Below are 24,116 nucleotides of genomic sequence, written 5' to 3' on the forward strand. Positions count from 1 at the left end.
GCTATTCATCTCATTCATTGTTACTTGAACTTGCCACTATTTTGCAGGAAGAATGGTATAAGATTCCCCTGGAAACTATACATGACCTATATTTAACCATCTTGATATGTCTGTAAATTGTTTTGAATGCTAATGGGTTTCCTACATTGCATTAGGCATCGTAATATGTTGTGTTTTTGGTGTTTCCATATTTTTGTTCACTCCCTATAGATCCAGAATATTTTAATGTCACCCTTCATGAATGTACACATTTTCATAACAGCTTTGGTAATTTCTACAAGCTTTTTTATCCAAGTCATAGACATCTGCCACGTTTGAGAATAACCAGTCTTTTAACTCAGTCTTTTAACTGTTTCTTTCACCTCGTCACCTATTGTGAAGTGCTTGCCTCCTATAATCTCCTTTAGGTAGCGGAACATGTGAAAATAGTTCAGTGCCAAGTCTGGAGTGTATGGTGGGTGTCAATCTGTTCCCATTCAAAAAATCTGATTAGATTCTGGGTGTGGATGGCTGAATGGGGACTAGCAATGTCATGCAGCAGCAAAACTCCAGACATCAGACGGCCAAGTCACTTATTCTGTATTGCATGTCATGGTAGCACAGTAAGTGACTGCATTTGTTGTCCCTTGGTGCATAAACTTGACTGTCCCAAAACACGGTTACCATAACCTTGCTTGTTGACATTGTGTGCTTGGCCTTGGCTTTGGTAGAGATGTCATGCGACACCATTCTGTTGACTGAAGTGTAGAATTTGAGCCGTGTGAGAAACCTGCATCTCATCCTCTGTGAAAGTGTTCTCTAAAAATTGATCACCTTTGTCATAAAGTCCAAAAAATCAAGAGCACAGGCCATTTTTTCCATTTTGTGTATCTCAGTAAGCAGCTTGGGAACACAGCATGTGCACAATTTGTGAAATTGCAACTTTGACTTTGACCAGATTGTCTGAGATCACTGGTGATAAACCTGGTTCAGTTCATCATTGTCATTTTCCCATTTGCCCATGACAGTTCCAACCCACTTATACATACTGCTGTATTTTGTCAATGGAGGCCATATGCCTCGTCACCGACTGTATTTCACAGTTGGTGGGCTGATCACTTGTTTCAAACATTTTGAATTGACAATGTAAACAGCATACTATGACAATACCAAATCAGATGGCGTCGTTTGACAAGTAAGGCACATTGGGAGTCAAAGCGCGTGCATGTTTCAATGTTAATGTGAGTTTCGGATAGCTATAGCAATTCAGACTTTTCTTTTCCTATAACCTTTGTACATGCTGTGTATTTTCTGTCAAATATTAACCTTCAGTGATTTGACAATGAGTTGCGTGATACATAGATTAATGCATGTTGCCTGTATCAGTAATTTGAAAGCCAACAGTGCTCTCAACTAAAAAAGTGGATATAATGTAACAGGTCTGCAAAAACAGAATACCTCCGCCACAGATATTTTTGAAATAAATGTGAAGTTTTGCAGTGTATTTGGAAAAAAAAATAATGCTTCAGATGCATATATTTATCCAAGTCTTTTCTCTTTCTGTTACAGAAACAACTGGAAGCAACAAAAAGCTTCGAGATAGTGATTATTAAATCTCACAAAAAAATACTCAAATTTTGGATATGCAGGCCAAGCACAGTCGGTTGTACCTGCATATATCTTGTTATTAATTTAACTTTTATGTTATTTGCTTTTGTTGTAAATGGAATAATATATTTTTCTAAACAGATATCTTGAGTATTTCATCACTGTCATTGTACCCTCCCCTCTACTCTGTTCTCACATGTTTTTCAATTGGATCTCTTGATTCTAACTTAATTCACATTGTTTATTACAATTTTTACTGACAGTACAAGAAAAGGAGACAAATCCTTTCTTTTTGTATCAAATAGAGAAAAGAGCTCAGTGTTGATTGAGACCAGTTTCCTGCATAGAAAGAAAGATAAGAAAGCATTTTAAGATGACTACTCCATCAGTGATACCACACACAAGGTGGTTAATCCAGCTTTGTTACAGTCATATGAGCACAAATAATGCTGAGCATCAACACTGCAAAAAAGAAGGGACAATGATTAGAATTTAACATGTCGTAGACAGTAAGTCTTTTAGAGGTAAGGAATAAAACTTACACAACAGAATTTCGCAATATTATGTTGGGTAGCCTCGAAGTGAAGATACACAAGATAAGGAACACTGTGGGCATCATAAAGAAACAGAATTTAGTATCAGGCATGAACATTAGCTCACCAAAAAGCTGAAATACTATCCAAGCTGCTTGTAGTGGAATATTTATGACAACTTAAAGACTAGTGATGTACTGGGACTCGAACTGATATTTCCGCCTTCCATAGAGATTCAGTTACCTGTTGCACAATCAGAGCATGCCTTGCAGTCCAGCTCAAAGTTTCAACTTATTAGTAATTTCTCTTCATACCACTGAAACTTCACAGTAGCTTATAATTATAAAAAGTGAAATGGTGTGATGATCTTCAGTGCAAGTGCAGATAGAGGGGAGGGGGGGCTGTAAAAGTGCTCAGATGTTATGCTATAAAGTGCTCTTGCTAAATTAGTTACACATGTTATTAAAAAAGTCTAAAAATGAGAAAGGGTAACATATAGTTTCATTTAAAATTGTCACTCTTCCCGTGCTCACTTTTGTCTACCCACTCATTCACACTATCACTCTGTATGTAAATGACTGTAGCTTTGGTTGTTCTAAAAACTATTGAAACATGATAAAATAAGGATACAGCATTGTGTCACCGATCACTAAGAAAAAATATGAATGAACCAGCCAGTCTGATAACACATTAAAAATTCCTACCATTTTTGTTAGAGAACAAGTCAGGCATTTCACAAAATTTTAAAATTTGTGTCTCATTTTCCACATTGGCAGCTGAAATACGGGGGAAAATCTGCAGGTAAATTAGCCTCTGACCTCTTGTCTGAATATAAGATACATTTAGTTAAAAATTGATATAATGTGATCAGTAAGCATCAAACACCACACATTGGAGGGTCGTCCTGTTGGAGCAAGAAAACATGCCTTATTGGATTATTAGTTGATGTTTTAGCCTATGACCGGCATCTTACAGAGCTACTGCTAGCTGTGTTTGACAGATCATTATTATTATTACAATGCAGTCTACAGTACATTAATGGCAATTTTAACTTATTTTATAAATAGTTTACTGTACACCCTCAGTACCCAAATCTGCTTTTACACTATCTCACTTTTATTACGCTTTAAATGTAGAGAGAAAGGCAAGGGACTGTCTTATTATAAAAATGAATTAAATAACAGAAACCACTACCAACTGCAGTTTTAAAAGATAAATAAATTATCACATTAATATTACAAGTAATTATTGTTCATGGTTCTGGTATTATGATATCTACACATAAATCAGAACAGTTGACTCTCACTGCCAATGACTCCGTAGCTGGAGTGCTGCAGCACCATCAGCACTCAGAATATTGCAAATGTGAGTTGATTAATCCATAGTGCAGTTGTTTAAGGACAGGAGGAATTTTTACATTTGAGACACATTTTAGTAAGTAAATATTGCAGGCAATATTTTTACAGATATAGCTGATATGCTCTTTCCATGTAAGATGTTCGTCACACACAGTGCCTTACATTTATCATATGTTTAATATGAGATTAGTTATAATTTAACAAGAACTTCATTACAACAGTCTCTTCCTTAATCTGCGTAAGTGTTTTAATTGCTAGTTCTCTTTATTACTTTGGAATCCTAGCTGCTCTGTACAGCTTCATCTAATAAAAGATGTGACATCATTGTAGTCCACTAGCTTTGTGTTTTGTGGCAGTGTTTTGTCATTAATATACAGAAGTAACAAAAATGGCCCAAGAATACTTCCTTGGATGAGTACATAGTTGAAAGTTTTGTATGCTGACTTAGGATCTTACTTTAATGTTTATCAAGTAGTTCAGTTCACTGTCTTCTATCTTTCACATAAGAAATTCAGTGTTACTCCTGTTATACTGTTAGTTTCTAATTTGAATAATAGTACTGCGTGATTCACAGAATCTAAAGACCGATGACTTTGTTTCCTTTATTGTATTTTACGGACTACAAGATGCACCTTAATTCTTAAGTAAATAATATTTTTGCCATTTTTAATATTGATTGCAAAGTCAGACTGAAAAAACTCTTAGTTTATAAATCCAAACTGAAGAATCAATAAAGAACCTTTCCTTCTCTCCCACACTCTGTTAATCCACAATTTCATACCAGCTCAGTCCATCCAGCCATTGTCATGTGCGTGAATCATAACACCTGGTGGTATTTCAGAAGGTTTTGGCTTTGTTTTGCACTTAAAAATTATCATTGGATTAAGTTTAGTATCATCTGCACACCATGAAAGGACAACAATGTAGTGCTTTTTTTCCTCCACTTGTTTTCATAGTCACAGTTTTAGCACCTTTCATGGCAACAATTCTTTAACTCGGCACATCAAATGTCAGAGGAGGTGTGTCCATATTAGCCATTTGGCATAGTTCCACACTGGTTTTCGTTCAATGTTGTATTATAAAGCAATGGGAAAATAATATTTTCTCTTCATATTCATGTGCTTTTTCTGAGATATTTTGGGTTTGGTTTGTATGCTAAGTCCATGACGCGTCATAAACCTGTAACACCAATCAACTCCACCCTTAGAGTCTGTTAAGTTCCACTGTTCCTCTGTAGTGCTAGCTTATAAGCATGTATTTGAATCATTTTTGTATTAATTCCAATGCTATTTTGACAGTGTCAATGTGCCATCTTCTAGTTTTGGCCATTTTGCGTTCAGTCCTCTATTTGCATATTTAGTCTTCCTCATTTTTTTTCAGTTCTTCTTTACTACACCACCAGTCGCGAATGGTTTTTTTCCATTGGCGGAGGACCGAAATGCAGCTCAGCTGCTCTGTTCCCATGTTCCTCTGCATATGCTATTACTTTCAATTTATAGCCCTTAACCATACCTATTAATTTTTCCATTACAAAACGAGCTACTTACAAAAATAGTGTCCTGTTACTGATAACGCAAATCACTTTCAGCTCAAGTTCATTGGCACTGTAGACAGCATTGACACATCATAGGCTGGACAGTGTTATGGGTTTGTGATGGCAGGACGGGAGGGAGACAGTGTTAGCAAGCTCGTGAATTCCCATAACTCATGTTTGATGCATCAGTGCACTGCTGCTGCCAGTTGAATCCAATGTTGCTAGACAGAGGTAGGTTTCCCACGGTATTGAATATATTTCCATTTTTAAGACTGGTGGGAATTTACATCAAACACTGGACGTTTTTATATAATTTCAAGTACAAGACGCGCCTGAATTTTGGAGACAATTTTTTTGAAGAAAAAAGTGTGTCTAATAGTCCATAAAATATGGTATCCAGTCTGTTTAGCATTTCATGGAAAAAATTTGCCACTGCCGTTATTGTGGATCATCCTTTTCGGACCCCTTGCTGCAGATTGTTTGAATAGGTTGTATTTACAGAAGATAGATGCCATTTGATCTATAGTTATTCTTTCAAACAACTTGCCAAATGAAGTCAATGAAATTTGCCTGTAATTACTTATGTCAGTGTTTGCTCACTTTTTATACATTACCCATATCATGGTAATTTTTAAAAGTTCAGGAAAGGTCCCATGGCCAATTGAACAGTTTATTAAGTGTGCCATTGGTTTTATTCATTCTTTTTGCTTTCATCAACTAATGTAGATGATATGTCATTCCAGCCAATAGATATTTTTATTTTGAGTTTTGATTTTATATTCATGACCCATATTCCATTAAGCTCCTTAGGAACTGTTTCTGGCTCACTCACCAACATTCCGTTTGCTTTTAGTGCTATATTACTGCAGCCAGGTTACTACCTAATGACACATTCTTTGTTTACCATGGCCCAGGCTGTTTTACAAACATTACTGGTTCACTTAACTTTTCAGCATAGTGTGCTTTTAGAGCCTTCAGGCATTCCTTGTAAGTTTTTCTACTGCTTTTTTATTTTGTTTGGAAGTACTGCCCGGGACTCCTGCTTACTAGGCAGCAATGCTGACCACTGTGCCAGCTGGACACAGTGTTTATCGTAACTGCACAACTATCTTGGCACACCTCATGGGTGATCCACATTCCCACCCAGCACGACCTATCAAAAGTACTTCGCTGTTGGGCAGCGCACATCAATACACGTAGGGTGTCCTAGGAAGAATGGTCAATATTCAGAGATATGACAGGAATTATCATTTGAGGCAAAAAAGTCCAGTAAACACGGGCTCTAAAATGCACACCTTAAGATCTATAAGCATTTCTTCATCTTTTCTACTGTGAAACATATCTCTTCTACCGAGCAAGTGCTCATAGCTCTTAACATTTGCATTTGAGAGCCCATATTTACTAGATAATTTTTTTCTTGTTTTGGTCTATACTACTACTCCCAAACATGGAAAGCAAAGAACATGCAGTAGAAGAGATTTGTTCCAGTTCATCAAAGATGAAGTAGACATCGTACCTCCCATGTTTACTAGTCTTTTTTGCTTCGAATTATTGTTTCTGTCCTATCCCCAAATATTGGTGATACCTCATCTGACACCCTGTATATGCAAACTGCAGAGCACAAAAAGTCATTCAGTGGCCTTATTTGTTGTGCATTGGGTCTTAAAAGTGTGGTCCACCCGTTGTCAGGCACTTCACATCCTTTTGATGTGCTGTGTCATTTTCTCTTTTGATGGTATATAACACATGAGCTCTGGCATGGGAATGTGCACCACACTGGAAACAAAAGTTCCCTTCAGCAATTCAGGAGTCAAGGCTTCTGGTAAAACATGGAAACTTCATGCCCTCTTAGCCAAGTGGCGACAACAATGAGCCAGAGTTAGAGATTCAGCTGTGTTTCTTTTCCAATAAAATATCATTAAAACGGTGCTGGATCTTCAATGACAAAGTTCTGTTGTTAATGATCAAACTTCATGGTCTCTTCCTCCCCAAAGATTCCAATAATTTTGTGGCCTTCCCATGGAATATTTATGTGAGAATCTGTTGAGAGTAGCACGTGTTTCTTCATCACATATTATATTTTACAAAATATGATCTCTTAAAAACAGTGTTTTCCAACCTGGGCATAATTACACTCCCCCCTCCAAGGGGTATAATTAAATTTTCTAAGGGATAAAGAAAAAAGTGTTCATTTGTGTTCCCTTATGAAACTAAATTACTTTTTAAAGAATATGACTGTTATCACTATTTCATAATACTGTAATACTGATTACGTAAGTTACCATAAGTGTGGTGGAGTTTACAGTTTGTGAACAGAATGTATAAACATTGTCTTCCTCACATAGTCCTCCCACTACACACATATTTTGTAGCATGCATCTGTGATAGTGAAATTGAGATATATACATCATATATGCTTAAATATCTCATAAAAATTCCTGCAGTAGGCCAGAAATTGATTCAGGCTATACACGATATTATTCAATTTCTGCCACTTTAGAACAGTAAGTATAGTGCATGCATTTTCAGTTGGTTTGTCTCACAAGGAGCATTCATCTTCCTCCTGTTCCTCATATACAAATAGAATGCTTTATCTGTTGTTACAACACAAGTACCATAACTCTTGTTTGGAATTACACCAATAGAAAAGTACGAAAACTTATAATATATCTCTCATTATAGCTCTCAAGTCCTCCAAGCGATGTCTCTCCTTCTCGTAGTATAGCGATTGTCAACCACGAATTACCACTCACAACCTCTGTAGTTGTGCAAGAAAAATTAATCTTACATCCTACAAAAGTAATTGGTCCTCCAAGTAGTTGCTGTTGTCCTGTTGGTTTCGGTGTAAGGTCAAATGTATCTACATTCTTGTACACTGGTAATCTCATTCTCCTTCTGTATCTTCTGCTGCTGTGCGGTAAGGCATGGCTGTGTGTACTGTGCGGCTGCCTCGAGTCGAATGAGCATGCTGTTGCCTCACGAGCGAGACTGGGCCCCTAGCGGATGTAGCTGCTGATAAGAGCGCCCCAGCAGCCAATCAGTGCGCAGCGGAAGGGCGTTGCCGCAACGGAAGTGCTTTTTAGCAGCGGATCGCACCTAGTTAAAACTTGGCATGATCCTCCGAGCCCTGGCGGCAGCCGCCATACAACATTCCGCCCTCCCCCCCCCCCCCTCCCACCCATCAACCCCTGGCCAATGTTGGTTGGAAAAATGCTGATTTGTTGGGAAATATAGTGAAATATGCCTGCTTCAGCCCCTATAGGCTCATGAAGTTCCGATAGGTGGCAGCACTGATGTAGTCTTCAGAACAGTGTAACAGTGGTGTGTTCCAAGCAGAGAGCTGTCATTGAGTTTCTTTAGGTGAAAAACTAGAGTATTGCAGATATTCATACGGACTTGCAGAATGTCTATGAAGATGTGGCAGTGAAAAAACTTATGGTGAGTTTTTGGGGGAGGCTTCTGTAATCGTCACAACCAGCTCGCACAAACCTGTCCGATCTTCTGTCTGCTGGCAGCCGCACACAGCTGTAACTCCTGCAATGTTGGAACGTGCGGACACTCACATTCAAGGTGACTGACTAATCACAAACAAACACCTCGATGCACAACTGGACCTCTCTGTTCGTAGTGCTGACACACACATCCACAAGTTGGTATTACTCACTAACAGAAGACCATAAAGAGCAATGAAGGACCATGTGTGCAGAGCTGCTTGCACGTTACAAGGCTGTCTGTGACAATTTTTAGTCGAGTATCAACAGGCAATGAAACGTTGGTTCGTCACTTCGAACGAAATTATACAGCAATTCGTGGAGTGGCACCATACCACCTGTCCTTGGAAGAGAAAGTTCAAAGCCACACCTTCAGCTGGTAAAGTCATAGTAAGGGTCTTCTAGAACTCTGAAGGGTTTATTCTGTTTGATTTCGTCCCTCGCGTGCTATGATCAACTCTGAAGTGTATTGTGCTACCCTTGGGAAATCAAAGAAATGACTCCAGTGTGTTCATTGGGCGGGGGGAGGGAACAGATGAACTTCTCCTTGGCCATGACAACACGAGGGCTCACTCATATCTGTGCACCCAAGAGGAGCTCACAAAATTTCATTGGATTGTTCTTCCTCATCCACCCGATAGTATGGATCTTGCACCTCCCGACTACTGTCTGTATGGCCCAATGAAGGATACACTCTGCGCCGGCCGCGGTGGTCTAGCGGTTCTGGCGCTGCAGTCCGGAACCGCGGGACTGCTACGGTCGCAGGTTCGAATCCTGCCTCGGGCATGGGTGTGTGTGATGTCCTTAGGTTAGTTATGTTTAAGTAGTTCTAAGTTCTAGGGGACTTATGACCTAAGATGTTGAGTCCCATAGTGCTCAGAGCCATTTGAACCATTTTGATACACTCTGCAGGAAGCAGTATATGGATGATGGGGAGGTTACTGATGCAGCAACATGTTGGGTCTGACTTCAACTAGCAAGTGGTACCGTGGAGACAGACAGACTCTCCCAGTAAGGTGGCGTAAGGCTGTCGCATTGAACAGATGTTGTTGTTGTTTGTTGTTGTTGTTGTGGTCCTCGGTCCAGAGACTGATTTGATGCAGCTCTCCATGCCACTCTATCCTGTGCAAGTTTCTTCATCTCCCAGTACCTACTGCAACCTACATCCTTCTAAATCTGCTTAGTGCATTCATCTCTTGGTCTCCAGTTGCAATTTTTACCCTCCACACTGCCCTCAAATACTAAATTGGTGATCCCTTGATGCCTCAGAACATGTCCTACCAACCAATCCCTTCTTCTAGTCAAGTTGTGCCACAAATTTCTCTTCTCCCCAATTCTATGCAATACCTCCTCATTAGTTATGTGATCTACCCATCTAATCTTCAGCATTCTTCTGCAGCACCACATTTTGAAAGCTTCTATTCTCTTCTTGTCCAAACTATTTACCGTCCATGTTTCACTTCCACACATGGCTACACTCCATCCAAATAATTTAATGGCATTGCATATTCAGTTATTACCACTCAGCATTGATCCATTTAATTAATTTCATTCCACTGAATCGTAGCTCCCATCATTAAGCTTGAAGTCTCCTTACTTTTTGCAAGTGTGTAGGCATCTGCAGGCACTGTAATTTCAGTATTATCCTTTAGGGATATTTGTCTCCATAATTTCGAAATTAAAAACGATTTTTTAAACCAGCTTTTCCAGCATATCATGTGATAACTGAAATATGGTGATGTATATGGAAAACAATTACTGTAAACCAAAAACTTAGGCACTAAGAAGATGGACCAAATGTCGGTTGTTTGTTATCTTCAGTCTCAAGATGACAAGGCCTAAGGCCCAAAAGGATTTCATTCAAATTATTACTTCTTGTCCGCGAATTAGTCATCACGGCAACTGGCAGAAGTTACATTAGTGACTGAAATAAACACATTATGAATTCCTTTCCAATTAAGATTATAGTGCTAGTTCTTCAAGGTTCTCACAAGACCTTCTGTGGAGTTTGGAAGGTAGGAGACGAAGTACTGGCAGAGTTAAAGCTGTGAGAACGGGTCGTGAGTAGTGCTTGAGTAGCCCAGATGGTAGAGCACTTGCCTGCGAAAGGCAAATGTCCCGAGTTCGAGTCTCGGTCCAGCACACAGTTTTAATCTGCCAGGAAGTTTCATATCAGCGCACACTCTGATGCAAAGTGAAAATCTCATTCTGGAAACATCCCCTAGGCTGTGGCTAAGCCATGTCTCAGCAGTATCCTTTCTTCCAGGAGTGCTAGTTCTGCAAGGTTCACAGAAGAACTTCCGTGAAGTCTGGAAGGTAGGAGACGAGGTACTGGCAGAATTGAAGCTATGAGGGTGGGTCGTGAGTCGTGCTTGGGTAGCTCAGTGGCAGAGCACTTGCCTGCGAAAGGCAAAGGTCCCGAGTTCCAGTCTCGGTCTGGCTCACAGTTTTAATCTGCCAGAAAGTTTCAAGATTGTAATTCTTCATTTGGATATATGTACTTTGAAATATGAATAGCCAGACACCATGCTTCAGTCATAACAATGAATTACTGGCCCAGTAATTAAGACCATAGTCTTGAATTCGGTTAAAGTAAGATTCATATATATGTACCATCCAATCAGCTAGGTTTAGTTTTCCCATGGACAAATCGCTTCAGATGAATTAGAAGAAGATTGCTGCAGCTTTGCTATATCTGACTTAATTTCCAATTTTTAATTCCTCCATTCACAGCAGACTGTTTACAGGCAGCAGTGTTCTTTACTTAGAAACATCGCCCCTAATGAATTTTGCTACTCTATGCTCTTTCTCCATCGATTTCGGTGTCAAGGCGGCGTTAAATTCTGACAAATCTAACTTCTTTCCTCTCTTCCTAAAAATCAAATATTGTACATCCATGTCTAAAAAAATGTTTTATTTCGCTGGACTCTGAATGGCGAGCTGCAGTCTACTCAGTAATACTGTATACCAACGGTATTTAACGTTAAAATAATATATTATGCTAAAAATGATTCCAGCTTCACGACAGCGTTAGCTAAAGGTCGAACCACATACAACGATCTATCTGCACAGATTGCTGTGTACATCGCATCTGTGCAGACAGGTCGTACGTAGCATGTGGACTGAAATTTTGTGCAGATATGCGATGTGCGCAAACCTATTTAGCGTTGGCGGATTGAGTAAAACTGCTCAATAAGTCGCCGCATATCCCATCTGCGCAATCAAGTCGCAGGTTTTGGGCAAGAAATCACTCGCACGTGGAATATCCGGTGTTTATATCTGATATGTGAAAATAAAATATAGGTTGAATTCTACCAACAAAATCATTATTTATTATTGAACTATACAGCTTAGGAATTTACTTCCTAAAAATCTCATTTAAATCCAGTCCAGCATGCCTATGGCAGTCATGTAAATGATGAACAAAATTTTGCGTGACGGCTCGGCATGTAGACACTGGGTTGGCTGCCACTTCGCTATGAATATTTTCTTTCAGGTGCTTCAGAGAAGTCGAATTATTGAGATACGCTTCAGATTTGACATATCCCCATAAAAAAAATCCATGGGGCTCAAATCTAGATTGATAGGGGGCCAAATTTGGTCACCCTTCCTGGGGATCAATTTGCCCAGGAAAATTGTGTGAACTAGCGGTAGAGGCGCATTGGATGTGTGTGCTGTGGCTTCGTCTTGCTCAAACCATGTTCTTTGGTTATAACTAGGAAAGTTTTGCATTTCAAGCACCATAAAGTCATTTAACATCGTCACATGATGTTGCGACTTCACTTTCACTGAACGACCACTCTCGTCCTCAAAAAAGTACTGTCCCATTATTTCTCGAGCTGACATTGCAGACTATGCAGTAGTAACTTCTGGGAAATTTAACTGTTTCTCATGCTTCTGTTTGGGATTCGTTACACTCCAGTAACGGCAACTTTGCTTACTGACGTGACTGATCAGGTGAAAATGAGCGTCGTCAGGAAACAAGATGATGTCAAAATTAACGAACTGCAGCCTATGTCTGGCATCTTGAGGCTTTAATTCTTGCACCAACTGAAGTTTCGTTTTGCAGAATTCGGTGCAGTGATGATCTATGTACACTTCAAGAACTTGCACACTTACGAATGGAGAGTTTGTGATCGTCATGAACACACCGATTTACACTCTCTTCAGATTTGCCTCCTGTTGATGACCTTGGTCGCCCGTATTCCAATCTGGCTAGTGTTGAACTACTTCCGAATAAGGGGGACACTTGGAGTATCATTTACATTATGGAATCCACGATCACTGCAAAATTTCCTCTGTGCTACAGTCGCCGAAACATCGTTTTTGTTATATTCTCGCACACAGAACGCGCGGTCCCCTCTCGATAAGCGCTCCATATACTCTGAATTGCTAAAGACAAAGAAAGCCATAGTCTAACACAACAGTAGCAAAACTTCGTATCGTTTTGTTACTCCCAGCGACAGCGTCGCTCCAGTCGGCCAGCAAGCGACTCTTGTGAATATGATATCGGATGAGCGCGAATACTAACGTTTATATTGATTTATAACATAGTTTGTACAACAGGGAATGTGTGTATGTGTGCGTGTGTAGTGCCGTAAAAATCGATGATAGCTAAAAAGTTACGTCACATTTGCGATTATTCAGTTTCCCGAGGACCCTGCGAGATGCGAAACGTCGCATCACAGGAAAGCTAATTTACAGTCTGTTGCAATGTACAGACGTTTACTGAATAATGTCGTTTCCTTTTAATAACAAAAAACTGGCAGTAAACACCGGAAGACCTGACCTTTTACGTAACGACGTAGAGGACTGCAGCACCATTCCCCCTTTCAATTATCGAACACACGCAAGAATAGCTGATAAATTGTTTAGTGTATCTGGGACTGTAAAACATTTAAGATCCATAGACATCAGAGAGACATCTAGCCCAGATAGTAGTTTATGTTGACTATGCTACAAATATAGCACCATTCTTATCCGCCAGCTATCAGAGATCATTGGAATAGTGGAATGTTCCACGGGACTGGAAGAAGGCCCAGGTCATAGCAATCTATAAAAAGTGTAGAAAATCGGATGCACAAAATTACCGGCCAAGTTCACAGACATCGATTTGTTGTAGAATCATGGAACATATTTTATGTTGAGACATAATGACCTTTCAAGACTCTGAGATTTTACGTTGATCTTAGGCTAAAAAAGTACTCCCATGAGTTTCAGTCCCCACCCTTAAAGATTTTGCTATCATCCCAGCCAATTTACCCTTCCCTTTCCTATTGAGATGCAGGCCATATCTTGTGAAGTCCCACCTACCAATTCCATCAACAGGAACCAAACCTAATGCCTGACTAAGTAACCACCTGAAGCAGCTGATCTAGCTCCATATTGATGCTCCTGACAGACCTGTTCAATTGGGGCTAATCATACCGCATGAAAGCAGGAACCAAGCCAACATTTGTATGGTTCGTTGCAGATGCTATTTTCACCAGGTCACACTCAATATTGTAGCCCTGATCTCTATCAATACTGTTTCCCGCTCCATCCACTACCACAACATGATCCTGCTTTGTAAACCCCTTGCATAATGCTCTACATCCTCTATCGCTTGGCTAAGACATGCACTGGGCTTGAAAATACTTGTGACCTGGTACCTGTCACCTAAGTTTTACTGCAATATCTGGCCAACACCTCTTCCAGGGCTACTACCTAACAACAGAACTTTCCTCCTATTTTATACTTTTTTTTTCTGCAACAGTTGGTTTCCTAGTGAAAGTCTGTTGAGTGCTGACTACACTTACATCTACTTGAGCCTCTTCCTTAGTTGACTGAGGAAGCAAGGCAAATCTATTGTTTGTGCCAATGATGAAACTGTTAGATACTGTTCTCTTTCTGTGGCCCCTGTTCCTTGCTATCACTTCCCACCTATCTTCACCCTTCTCCCCCCTTAACTTCATTAGTTCCTCCCTAGCGCCATCCAGTTCAGCCTGCAGGGCTCTAATCTGCCCTTCCTATTCAGCTATTTTCCTATCCCTTGAACATAATCTGCAATACCATGGAAGAGACTCATATACTTCCCCGATTCCCATGACACTACATTCACCCCAATGTAACCATCTGCCACAACAGCTGCACAGAGCTTACTTTTCTATGGTAGCTCAAACACTTCTCGCTCATGCTTGTTTACAATATTTTTACAGAATTTATCTAGGCAATAACAGTAATATTCTATTGACTACAGATCGCAAGAGTCAGTAAAGTTATGTGGAAAACTAATATACGTGTATACTATTAATATAGTAACATAATGCAGTAAAACTAAAGTCACAAGTCAAAAATTGTATGCCCGAAAAATTAGGCCTAAGATCGTGTATGCGTAATACGTACTTATCTGTTTTGAGAGGAAATAAAACCTTTAATTCTCCGAGAAGATACAGCACTACTATATATATATATAGTATGTATGTTTGTGTTTATTTGTGTGTCTATCGACCTGACACAAAATTCAAGCTTTCGCAACAAACAGTTGCTTCATCAGGAAAGAAGGAAGTTCCCTCCTTCCCTCTTTCCTGATGAAGCAACCGTTTGTTGCGAAAGCTTGAATTTTGTGTGTATGTTTGTGTTTGTTTGTGTGTCTATCGACCTGCCAGCGCTTTTGTTTGGTAAGTCTCATCATCTTTGTTTTTAGATATATTTCCCACATGGAATGGTTCCCTCTATTTTATATATATAATGTGATGTGATGAAAACAACCAATATTCTTCACTTAATACTTAAATAAATGTTTGAAATTTGTAGGTAAACCTATGTCTAAAGTACATGGAAACCGACCCCTTAGGTTATGCTTTTATTTTTTTCGAGAAGTACTTTGAAACGAGTGAAACCTTCAATAGATAATATAAAACAGAGTATAATTAACTTTCTTTACAGTGTAATATTAACTTAATTGACAGTTATTATAGAATTAGTTACTTATCTTCACGAGCTAAATATTCAAGCACGTGCAATCTGCGAGAGTGTCGTGACTGTACTTACTAGACTGTGAGAAAGAAATGAACGTGCCCCGCACTCTCCTCCGATCTGTTGTGAACGCATAGAGAGCTCTTCAAATATAACCTTTCTTCTAAGAAACCTGTTATGTTTCAGGTAGCAGTTTCTTCAGTTTAATGCTTATCATCTTTCTGAAAAGGCCGATACCAGTCAGTGCACTAGAGAATTGCTGAGTATATTGATACATATTGGCTAAGTTCAAAAAAAGTTTGTGGAAAGTTAAGAGCAAGGTGTACAGCAATGAGAATAAGAAAACAACTACTTATAATTCAATAATAGAGAATATAGAAGCAGATTACTTTGCGACAAACGGGAAAACGGTAATAAAAAAAGATTCGTTGTGATCTGTTTACCCCAAAAAAAGTTAAGTAAAGGAAAGTAATTTTTCTGGCACCGGAAAAACGAAACATGAGCGAAGTTGGTGGTTTTTTGACGTCCTGTGCTTGCTGATCGATCAGGAAATACAGAGATCAGCATTGCACGACTGAGATCGAAGTTGAAGATGCTAAGTCAGAGGAAGTGGAGTATGAGTTGCAAATGTCTATAGATATTTCCCATCCATTTAAAAATAATTTAGATAGTCGTTATGTACGCCCTGTAGCGCGTGAAATAAATTAATATTTGAAAATTCCTTTCCTTTAGGGGCCACTGGAACTGATGGCATTTCCAACAGAGTACTAAAAGCTTGTTCCCGACACATAAGTACGATTCTCAGCCACTTGTGTAGTAGCTCACTGAAAGGGGGCATTTTTTCAGGTAGATTGAAATGTTCTATTGTTAAACCATTACTACCGCCCAGTCTCACTTTGACAGCTTTAGCCAAAATTCTTGAAAAAATAATTAATCCAAGAGTAGCTTCACTTAAAAGAAGTACTAAAAATTCGGTTTTCAGAAAGGCTTTTCAACAGAAAATTATTTATAAGCTTTCACAGATGAAATATTAAATGCTCTTAATAACCGAACATCATCGATTAGGATTTTTTGTGGTGTCTCAGAGGCTTTTGACTATGTGTCTCATCAGAATTCTTCTAGATAAGCTTAAGAACTGTGGCATTGGTGGGACAGTGAGCAAATGGTTTAATTCATATTTAGTTGGAAGAATACCCCGAAGGTTGAAATTCGCAGTACAGATAGACTGCAAAAATCAACAGAGTATCAACAACAGAGTCCCACAGGGTACACTCTTGGATCCCTTATTGTTCTTAAGATATATTAATGACAGTTCCATACAGTGAATAGCGTAAAGCCATTGATGAATATGGTCTTTGAACAGGACTCTGTTGCTGAGTTAGAATATTAAAAATTTCTGGCATTGATGAGAATTTGAATCGGAAGAAACATATTGATGATCTGCTGAAACATTTGATTTCAGCTACTTATGCCATTAGGGTTATTGCAAATTTTGGTGATAAATATTTCAATGAATTAGCCTACAGAGCCTATTTCCAATCACTGCTTTGATATGGCATCATATTCTGGGATAATTCATTATTAAGAGAAAAAGTATTCATTGCACAGAAAGGTGTACTCAGAATAATAGGTCGAGCCCACCCAAGCTCATCTTGTAGACATATTTAAGGAACTAATGATATTCGCAGTACCTTCACAATATGAAATTTGTTATTAATAATCAATCCAATTCAAAAATAATACCGAAGTGCATAGCTACAACACTAGAAGAAAAGATGATCTTCACTATTCTGGGTTAAATCTGACTTCGGCACAGAAAGGGGTGAATTATGCTGCCATAAAAGTCTTTAATCATTTACCAAACAGCATTAAAATCTGACAGATTGCCAACCAGCATTTATAAACAAATTAAAAGAATTTATTTATGACAGCTTCTTCCAGTCGATAGAGGAGTTTTTAGATATAAGTAGTAATTGTGAAAAAAATGATTACATCCAGTAGAGAAACAGTATCTTAAAATGACACGTTCTACGTCATTACAAAATGTCTTATTCATGATCTACGGAACAAATAGTAATGTAATTTTTATTGTCCTTTCCGTCTTAGACATCTTATTTGCATTTTTGCAAGACATTGTGCAAGCACAGACCGCAGAATAATTACGAGTTAGTTTGTTGAACTGAAACATCCCTTGCGAGAGCGTGGCAGTTGTCGCTGAAACGTCTTTCCTAGACCGACACTTGGCGGACATTCAGTGGATTGAAACAGAAGTTCCGCAGTGATTTATTGAATGCACATGTTTCTAATCCAGTACCTATGCATACAGATTGTTGCGTGTGGACCAGTCAGTGACAAAAATAATTGTATTGTTGGAAATTGGTAGCAATCGGATGTCTACCGTCGATGTATTGAAGTTGCGATGAACCTAGGAACGATAGCGAAGCAGGCAGTGAAATTGGTCGAACAGTGCACGTGTTTGAATATGTCAATGTGTCTTTGACTTGTGTATGTTTTGTTGATGTGGTAATACTCTTTACCAAAAAAAGTAGATAGAAGCAATGGGGAAGGCCAGAAAAATGAGGAGAAGAGACTTAAATTTTGCAGAAAAACGAAGAGCGCGTGAGGTAGTCGATGACTAAGTATTCTTACTTGTAGTTGCGCTTCACTGTACCTGTAATGTACGCTTAATTGTTTGTTTTGTTTTTGTTTATGTTGCAGAATAAATGGGATGCAAATGCACCACGAAGGGAGTACCAGGATATTGTTCGTGAAAATGCAGATTTTGAGAAATATTATAAGGTACTACTTCTTTCATTGTAGGAGTAGTTTTTGTGTGCACCGGTATTGCCTGGTTGCCCGTAGATCAAAGTCATTTACAGTAACTCGTTCCCTCCCGTATAGCCCTCCCACACTCACGGTAGTTCTTCAGAGCATAACTTTTTTTCTTTATTATTGAAGATTGGGATTTAAAAATGGTGACAACTGCCAGCCATAATAATTGTTTTATAGCATTTGAACGTAATTGTGTAACAGCATTTTGTGTGGAAAGTATTGTGGCGTAGCATTTGAGAATTCGTTTACAACGTACATTCTGTGTCGGTTTCCCATTCAATTGCTGGTTTAGAAACACTCAGTTCATTTTAAAGGTATCTCTTGTAAAGATGGTTCCTAAAGGCTCATCTATATCAGTGCATGCTCCAGCCTAATTCTTTTTTATTGTAACATCGTGCTGGAGAAAGATTTAGGTGTGGAAACATATTGCAGGTTTAGTTAAAATGCATGTCAATTTTGGACACTACCACTTTCATTTTCTGTTAACTGAGCGAATTATCCAGTACCTTAATTGATATTGGATCCCTCCTCCTGAAAATTTGGTTGTGGTGACAGACTAATCTGTAGTGCTGCATGATGTGTATGTTAGGTTGAAAGCTCATGGTTGTGAGTTGGTGAAGCTGACGAAGGTGGAGCCAAGTGAAAGTTGTGCTAGCAAATTAACTAATAGCACTGCCTAATGTTCACATCTGTGCCATATTAAAGAATGAAAGGGGGTTCAATATGTAATGTAACATGAAAGAAACCATCAGTTATATTATTAGGAATTCAGTATCGTGTGGGGGAACAAGTGAAAGGAACGCAATGAGTCATAGTGTGATAAATGGCATGTTGGGGGGGGGGGTTATTAACATGTTTGTGGGCATTAAGTGCTATGTCGTGACCCTGCCCTTCATTCTTCATATTTTATATGCTAAGTGCATACAAGGTAAGTCTGCAGTTGACATGAAGGTTGGTTTGAACTGTACAGGGCTTAAGTATATATGGTCCTGTTTGGGTGATATGCCCTTGATTTTGTCCAAACTTTGAACTGATTAGTCCCATCAGTTTTGGGGAGGTCTATAGTTTTAACTGGGCTCCTAACTACAGTGCAACTCAGCATTTTTTCGTGTTGACAAACATTGCCACAGTTGGAAAAAGTAATAAGGGGAAGATAATCACAAGGCTGAACAGGGATTAAACCTTCAGACTGTTTGATTCCTAACCTTTTATTTAACCACATAGCCACATTGTTTCAAAACTTTGACTGCAGTTTTAGTTATTAGCAGTAATACACACTCAATAATGAAGCAAACATAAGACATCAGGATAGGCTTAAGATTAGTCAGTTATCACATCCTTAATTTCATATTCAGATTCATTGGTTGCGTCAAATACTTACCAAGTCATCCCTTTTAAATTGGGACATTGGGCTGTGCTACAAGTCAGTCTGTTCACCACAGTTGAAATTTTGAGGTGGCTCACTTTAACACTTGTAATCACAACCATAGCTGGTAAACTAGATTACTGAAGATTCTGGTACCACCTGTAGATTTTGACCCTTGATGTCATGAAGATGGGAGACACTCCTATTTCAAGCTTATACAATATGGTGACAGTGACGTCACTTTGCACCAGAGAACAGACATGAATAATTACAAAATATGTATTTGTAGAAATAACATGAAACTAGTGGGAATTTAGGGGGTTTAGGGTGGAGAGAAACTAAAAATATGGCAGTTACAATAATAAAGACTTTCCGAAAGAAATTGTATGTAAAAATGAAACAAATGAAAACTTCATCACTCAATGAAACCTCAATAAAAAAAATCTAAAAAGAAGTTGATATCAGAAATTTCACAAGTGTTGATATGCTGAAAGTAAGTCCACGATACCACGCAAAAAAAAAAAAGAAAAAATGTCTGAAAATTTCAGTTGACCTGTAGAGCTGAAATGAAGTCCATGACACCACAAACCCACACAAGACTTCAAACACCAGTTTAGGAAATTTCACTTGAACTCAAACAAGGTCAGCTGTATCAGAGAACCACACAAAGTTTAGTAAGTGTGGTTTTGAACCCTTAGCTTGATCTATATAGCTAACAGAATGTCCATGGTACCACAACACCAAAACTTGCTCATATACCTAAATATACTATACCCTGGTCCCAGATGCAGCTACTTTGGTCAGTGTCATGCCTTCCTTACAAGTGTGACACTTTACATACTCAACAATTAGACTGAACAGCTGTAATAATTGCGGCCAACAAGTCAACCCCCATTGTGGAATGCAGCGACTAGCACGTAAACCTTGTCATATCCATAACTAACAAAAGAGAAACATAAAATTAAATCTTCAGTCATAAACAGCACGTAGTACTAATAATTCCAAACCTGAAAATGAATCTGTTGGCCATAACTACCAACATCTTACTAACTCACTGACAAACCACTGCAAAAAAAAAAATGAAATATTATCCTTATGAACAACACTAAAGTAACCCAATGAATCACATAGAACACTCACGAACAATTTAGAAACATAAACAAATAATCCACACTAGGGAGTGCCACTGTGTACTGTGACATACACTCTGCAAAATGATCCATTTCTAATATGCTGCAGCACCGTTGTATCGCAAAACACAGTTATGCCACAGGCCAAAGCAGATAGTGGTACAGCAAACCGCAGTTGACCTCAGTAAACAATGGTGTTCATGGTTGCTTTATAGTAACCTGAGGTGAATGCTGTATTTACCCTGATGGCAGTTGCTGTGTAGTGCAGTGTGTATTTTCTCTGGTTTTAAACCACTTGACTCTTTGGCATTTCTGGTTACTTATTTGTTCCAGTTTTGTGAGGTGTGCAAATGAATGAATCCTCTTTGTATTGTAAAAACAAGCTTAGTTTCTTTACGTGTTTCTGCAAACAGAAGTACAGTTTACAGACTAAAGTAAAATCTCTACCATTTCCATTGTAGTATTAATTTAACACAAAAATTTATGATATGTGTTGCTTTTTGTTGTTTCCCTCCAGTACAAGTATGGATAAATTCTGGGATCAAACTACATTTGAAAAAGGAAAAGGAAAAGTTTCGTGAAAAAGAATGTGATGATTTCAAATCCACTCCACAGTATTTAATAGTGTGTCCATGTGATTTATCAACTATTATTGAGGAAGTGCTTCACTGAAAATTGCAACCTCTGAGAGTTATAAGGGGGATCCATCAAAATGTGCAGTCTTTGTAGGAAAGAGACTGTTACGATCTCTCCATTTTGTGTTATTTCAGTAAGTTGCCCCGCAGTTTCTTTCCATAACCTTTTGTCATTGCAAAGTATTTTGTGATGTTTTCATTTTTAGATGCAAGGATACCACTCTCTTGTAACCAGTTCAAATTATGCTTTTGCAAAACAGGAGAATAGGCTGCTTCTGTTATCTTCACAAAGAACATCACCAATTACAAAAATTGGATGACAGTTTTTTCTTTCCAAAAGGCTCATTTGTGATTCCATCATCTCCAATTTTCTACAGTTGGTTTTAGAAAATTTGAGCAGTCTCATCCCCAAGTTGTAAGTCTACGTTTTGTTTCAAGATGTGTTTAGTAGCAGGTTTAATTATATGAGAATCTCATCACTCGGTGTTGACTTCGGATAACAGGCAAAATTAGATGAATCTTCACAGGAGACATTTCCTCTTGTCAGGTCATCGGAGAAAAGTACATTAATTGAAATTAATTTAATTTTATAGATATAAAACTAAACAAAAATGTGTGAAATTATGCTACATATGAAAACCTGCAAATCTTTACTGATTTGCTGGATGTAATGCAATATCAGATCCTTTTAATATTTAGCTACATACAAACTTTGATATAGTACTGATAGATTATGTGGCAGAAGGGTTGAAAGGAAAGGATGAGGGAGGAAGGAAAATGACTAGCGCGGTTTAGGAGTTATGCAAAAGTTTCCTTGGACCCCTCGTGAGGGGCAACTTATGGGGCAGGATGAGAAGGAAAGGCTGATTTTTGGTGCCAACTTTGGGGGGGGGGGGGGGAGATTTCCCCAGCAGTCAGTCTTTCTTTCTCATCGTGTCCAATAAGTCTCCCTGATCCAGGATTCTGGGTGATGTGACTTTTCCATAATTTTCCCCATTTCCTAAACCTCGCCAATCCTTTTCCTTCATCCCTTTTCCTTTCCCTTCAACCCTTCTTCCAGGAGGAGGAGCCACGACTTCTGAAAGCTTGTGCTCTTTATTATCTTTTACGTGTGTTTTCACCTGCCGCCGCCTAGAGAGTAGATGTTTTATCCATCCATATTATGTTTTTATCTTCAAATACTGATTATTTTCATTGATATTCAAATAAACTTTGTATTGCCAAGGCAGTGGCATCTCTTGGGCTACAAAGAAACTACGGAGCCAATTTCTTAACTCCATAGCAATTCTTGAAGGAATCTGTTGGTGTCCTCAGTCTTGATGTGAGTGCTCAGTATGGTGATTTCATTATGCCTTACAGTTGACTTAGAATATACACTATCATGAATCCGTATAAAGTTATGTAACATACAAAGCTCTTCAACTTTCACATTTATTTGAGTCATGTTGCAATTTATTGAAATATCCAACACGTGAAACTTCAGCACTTATAGGCCTAAATGTCATTTTACAGATCTTTTTCATCCAGTAATCTTTAATTAAATATTTGCCATTCATTAGTTGTTTGTATCTGAGGATATGATCTCATTATGTCCCTTGTAAGTAGAATAATAAGGAAATTTGCAGTATTTTTGGGGTGCCTGAAGAAGGAGCTTGCCCCCCAACCCCCACTCCCCCCCCCAAACCATGCTTTACCAAAGTAACTTTCATTTAATACTTGCCATCATTGTGGCAGTTATATTATTCAATGTCATATGAAAAAAATAATGTAGCTGCATCTGAAAAGACTAACAAGGCTGTAGAAGAAAAACCTTTGTAATTATAAAGTGTTGATCCAGATGTAACAGGAGCTTTAACTTTGATGAAATTTTCATGCCAACTACTTTTACAGTTGGGTATATTCCATATTTCCCAGTCACAGCCAGGAATTTTCTTCCAGATTTCTTTAATTGGTGTTGATAAATATTCACGCTATATGTTTCCATATTGCCACTGACATGTAAGCCACAGTATTCTTCAATTGATAGTGTATTTTGGAAAAAATAAAAGGGAAGCAGAATATATAATCAATCTTTTAAACACCGTAAAAGCACCCCATATGATTATACCAGTATGCCAGTAAGGATGTACCCAACAGTGTCTTTTAGACTTTTGTTGATAATCGTTAAGTTCACGAAAGCCAGAACACCTTCATTACACTAAGATAACATGGTGTCACACTAATAATGCTGAACTACTTCTATAGGAGGAGATGGCTATGGGTTCACTTTCTGTTTGGTGATCTCAGTCTAGAGACTGCGATAAAGCAGCATTGGTGTTAATTGTTTTTAATTACATTTACATGTCACTCCCTTCAGGGTCACACTCCAACCCTCTTTGTTTAAGGGGTGTCTTACTCTAATAATATTTTTTTCCTGAAAATGCAGCTTGTATATTTACCAATTTTGGTTGAAATTGCTTTAGTTGTTCCAGAACTATGCTTTAAACCCCCCCCCCCCCCCTTTTTGTATGTGCTGATGTACCTCACCCATTGTGTGTATGGTGAATGAGTTCCACTACTTTTATAGGAGCTGAAACACACGTTTTTTGGCTTGAATTGCTGTGCTCTGCACAGTAATTTGTGTGTAAGGGGAGCACCTTCATATACTTCTGCTACTACATCAGTGGGTCTCACAATTTTGCAGGGAAAATTAT

The 24,116-nt window shown here is 38.6% G+C and overlaps 2 protein-coding genes and 1 long non-coding RNA gene across 3 annotated transcripts in view; 2 read left to right on the forward strand and 1 right to left on the reverse strand.

Annotated features, from left to right (window-relative positions):
* Positions 1 to 1,729, forward strand: part of LOC126195453 (polypeptide N-acetylgalactosaminyltransferase 35A) — a 177,041-nt gene extending 175,312 nt beyond the window's left edge. Inside the window, exon 13 of the mRNA XM_049934081.1 lies at positions 1,549 to 1,729. Within this exon, the coding sequence (XP_049790038.1) occupies position 1,549 (1 nt within the window). The 3' untranslated portion in view covers positions 1,550 to 1,729. The remainder of the gene's footprint in view (positions 1 to 1,548) is intronic.
* Positions 1 to 17,890, reverse strand: part of LOC126195454 (uncharacterized) — a 75,841-nt gene extending 57,951 nt beyond the window's left edge. The window contains exons 1-2 of the long non-coding RNA XR_007538611.1: positions 17,859 to 17,890; positions 15,536 to 15,681 (exon numbers count right to left, since the gene is read on the reverse strand). This is a non-coding gene — a long non-coding RNA (uncharacterized LOC126195454). The remainder of the gene's footprint in view (positions 1 to 15,535; positions 15,682 to 17,858) is intronic.
* A 15-nt stretch (positions 17,891 to 17,905) lies between these two features.
* Positions 17,906 to 24,116, forward strand: part of LOC126195451 (tRNA (cytosine(34)-C(5))-methyltransferase) — a 72,181-nt gene continuing 65,970 nt past the window's right edge. The window contains exons 1-2 of the mRNA XM_049934080.1: positions 17,906 to 18,084; positions 18,179 to 18,259. Coding sequence (XP_049790037.1) covers positions 18,019 to 18,084; positions 18,179 to 18,259 — 147 coding nt within the window. The 5' untranslated portion in view covers positions 17,906 to 18,018. The remainder of the gene's footprint in view (positions 18,085 to 18,178; positions 18,260 to 24,116) is intronic.

The sequence above is a fragment of the Schistocerca nitens genome, chromosome 7 (assembly GCF_023898315.1).
Source record: "Schistocerca nitens isolate TAMUIC-IGC-003100 chromosome 7, iqSchNite1.1, whole genome shotgun sequence".
Taxonomy (NCBI): Eukaryota; Metazoa; Arthropoda; class Insecta; order Orthoptera; family Acrididae; genus Schistocerca; species Schistocerca nitens.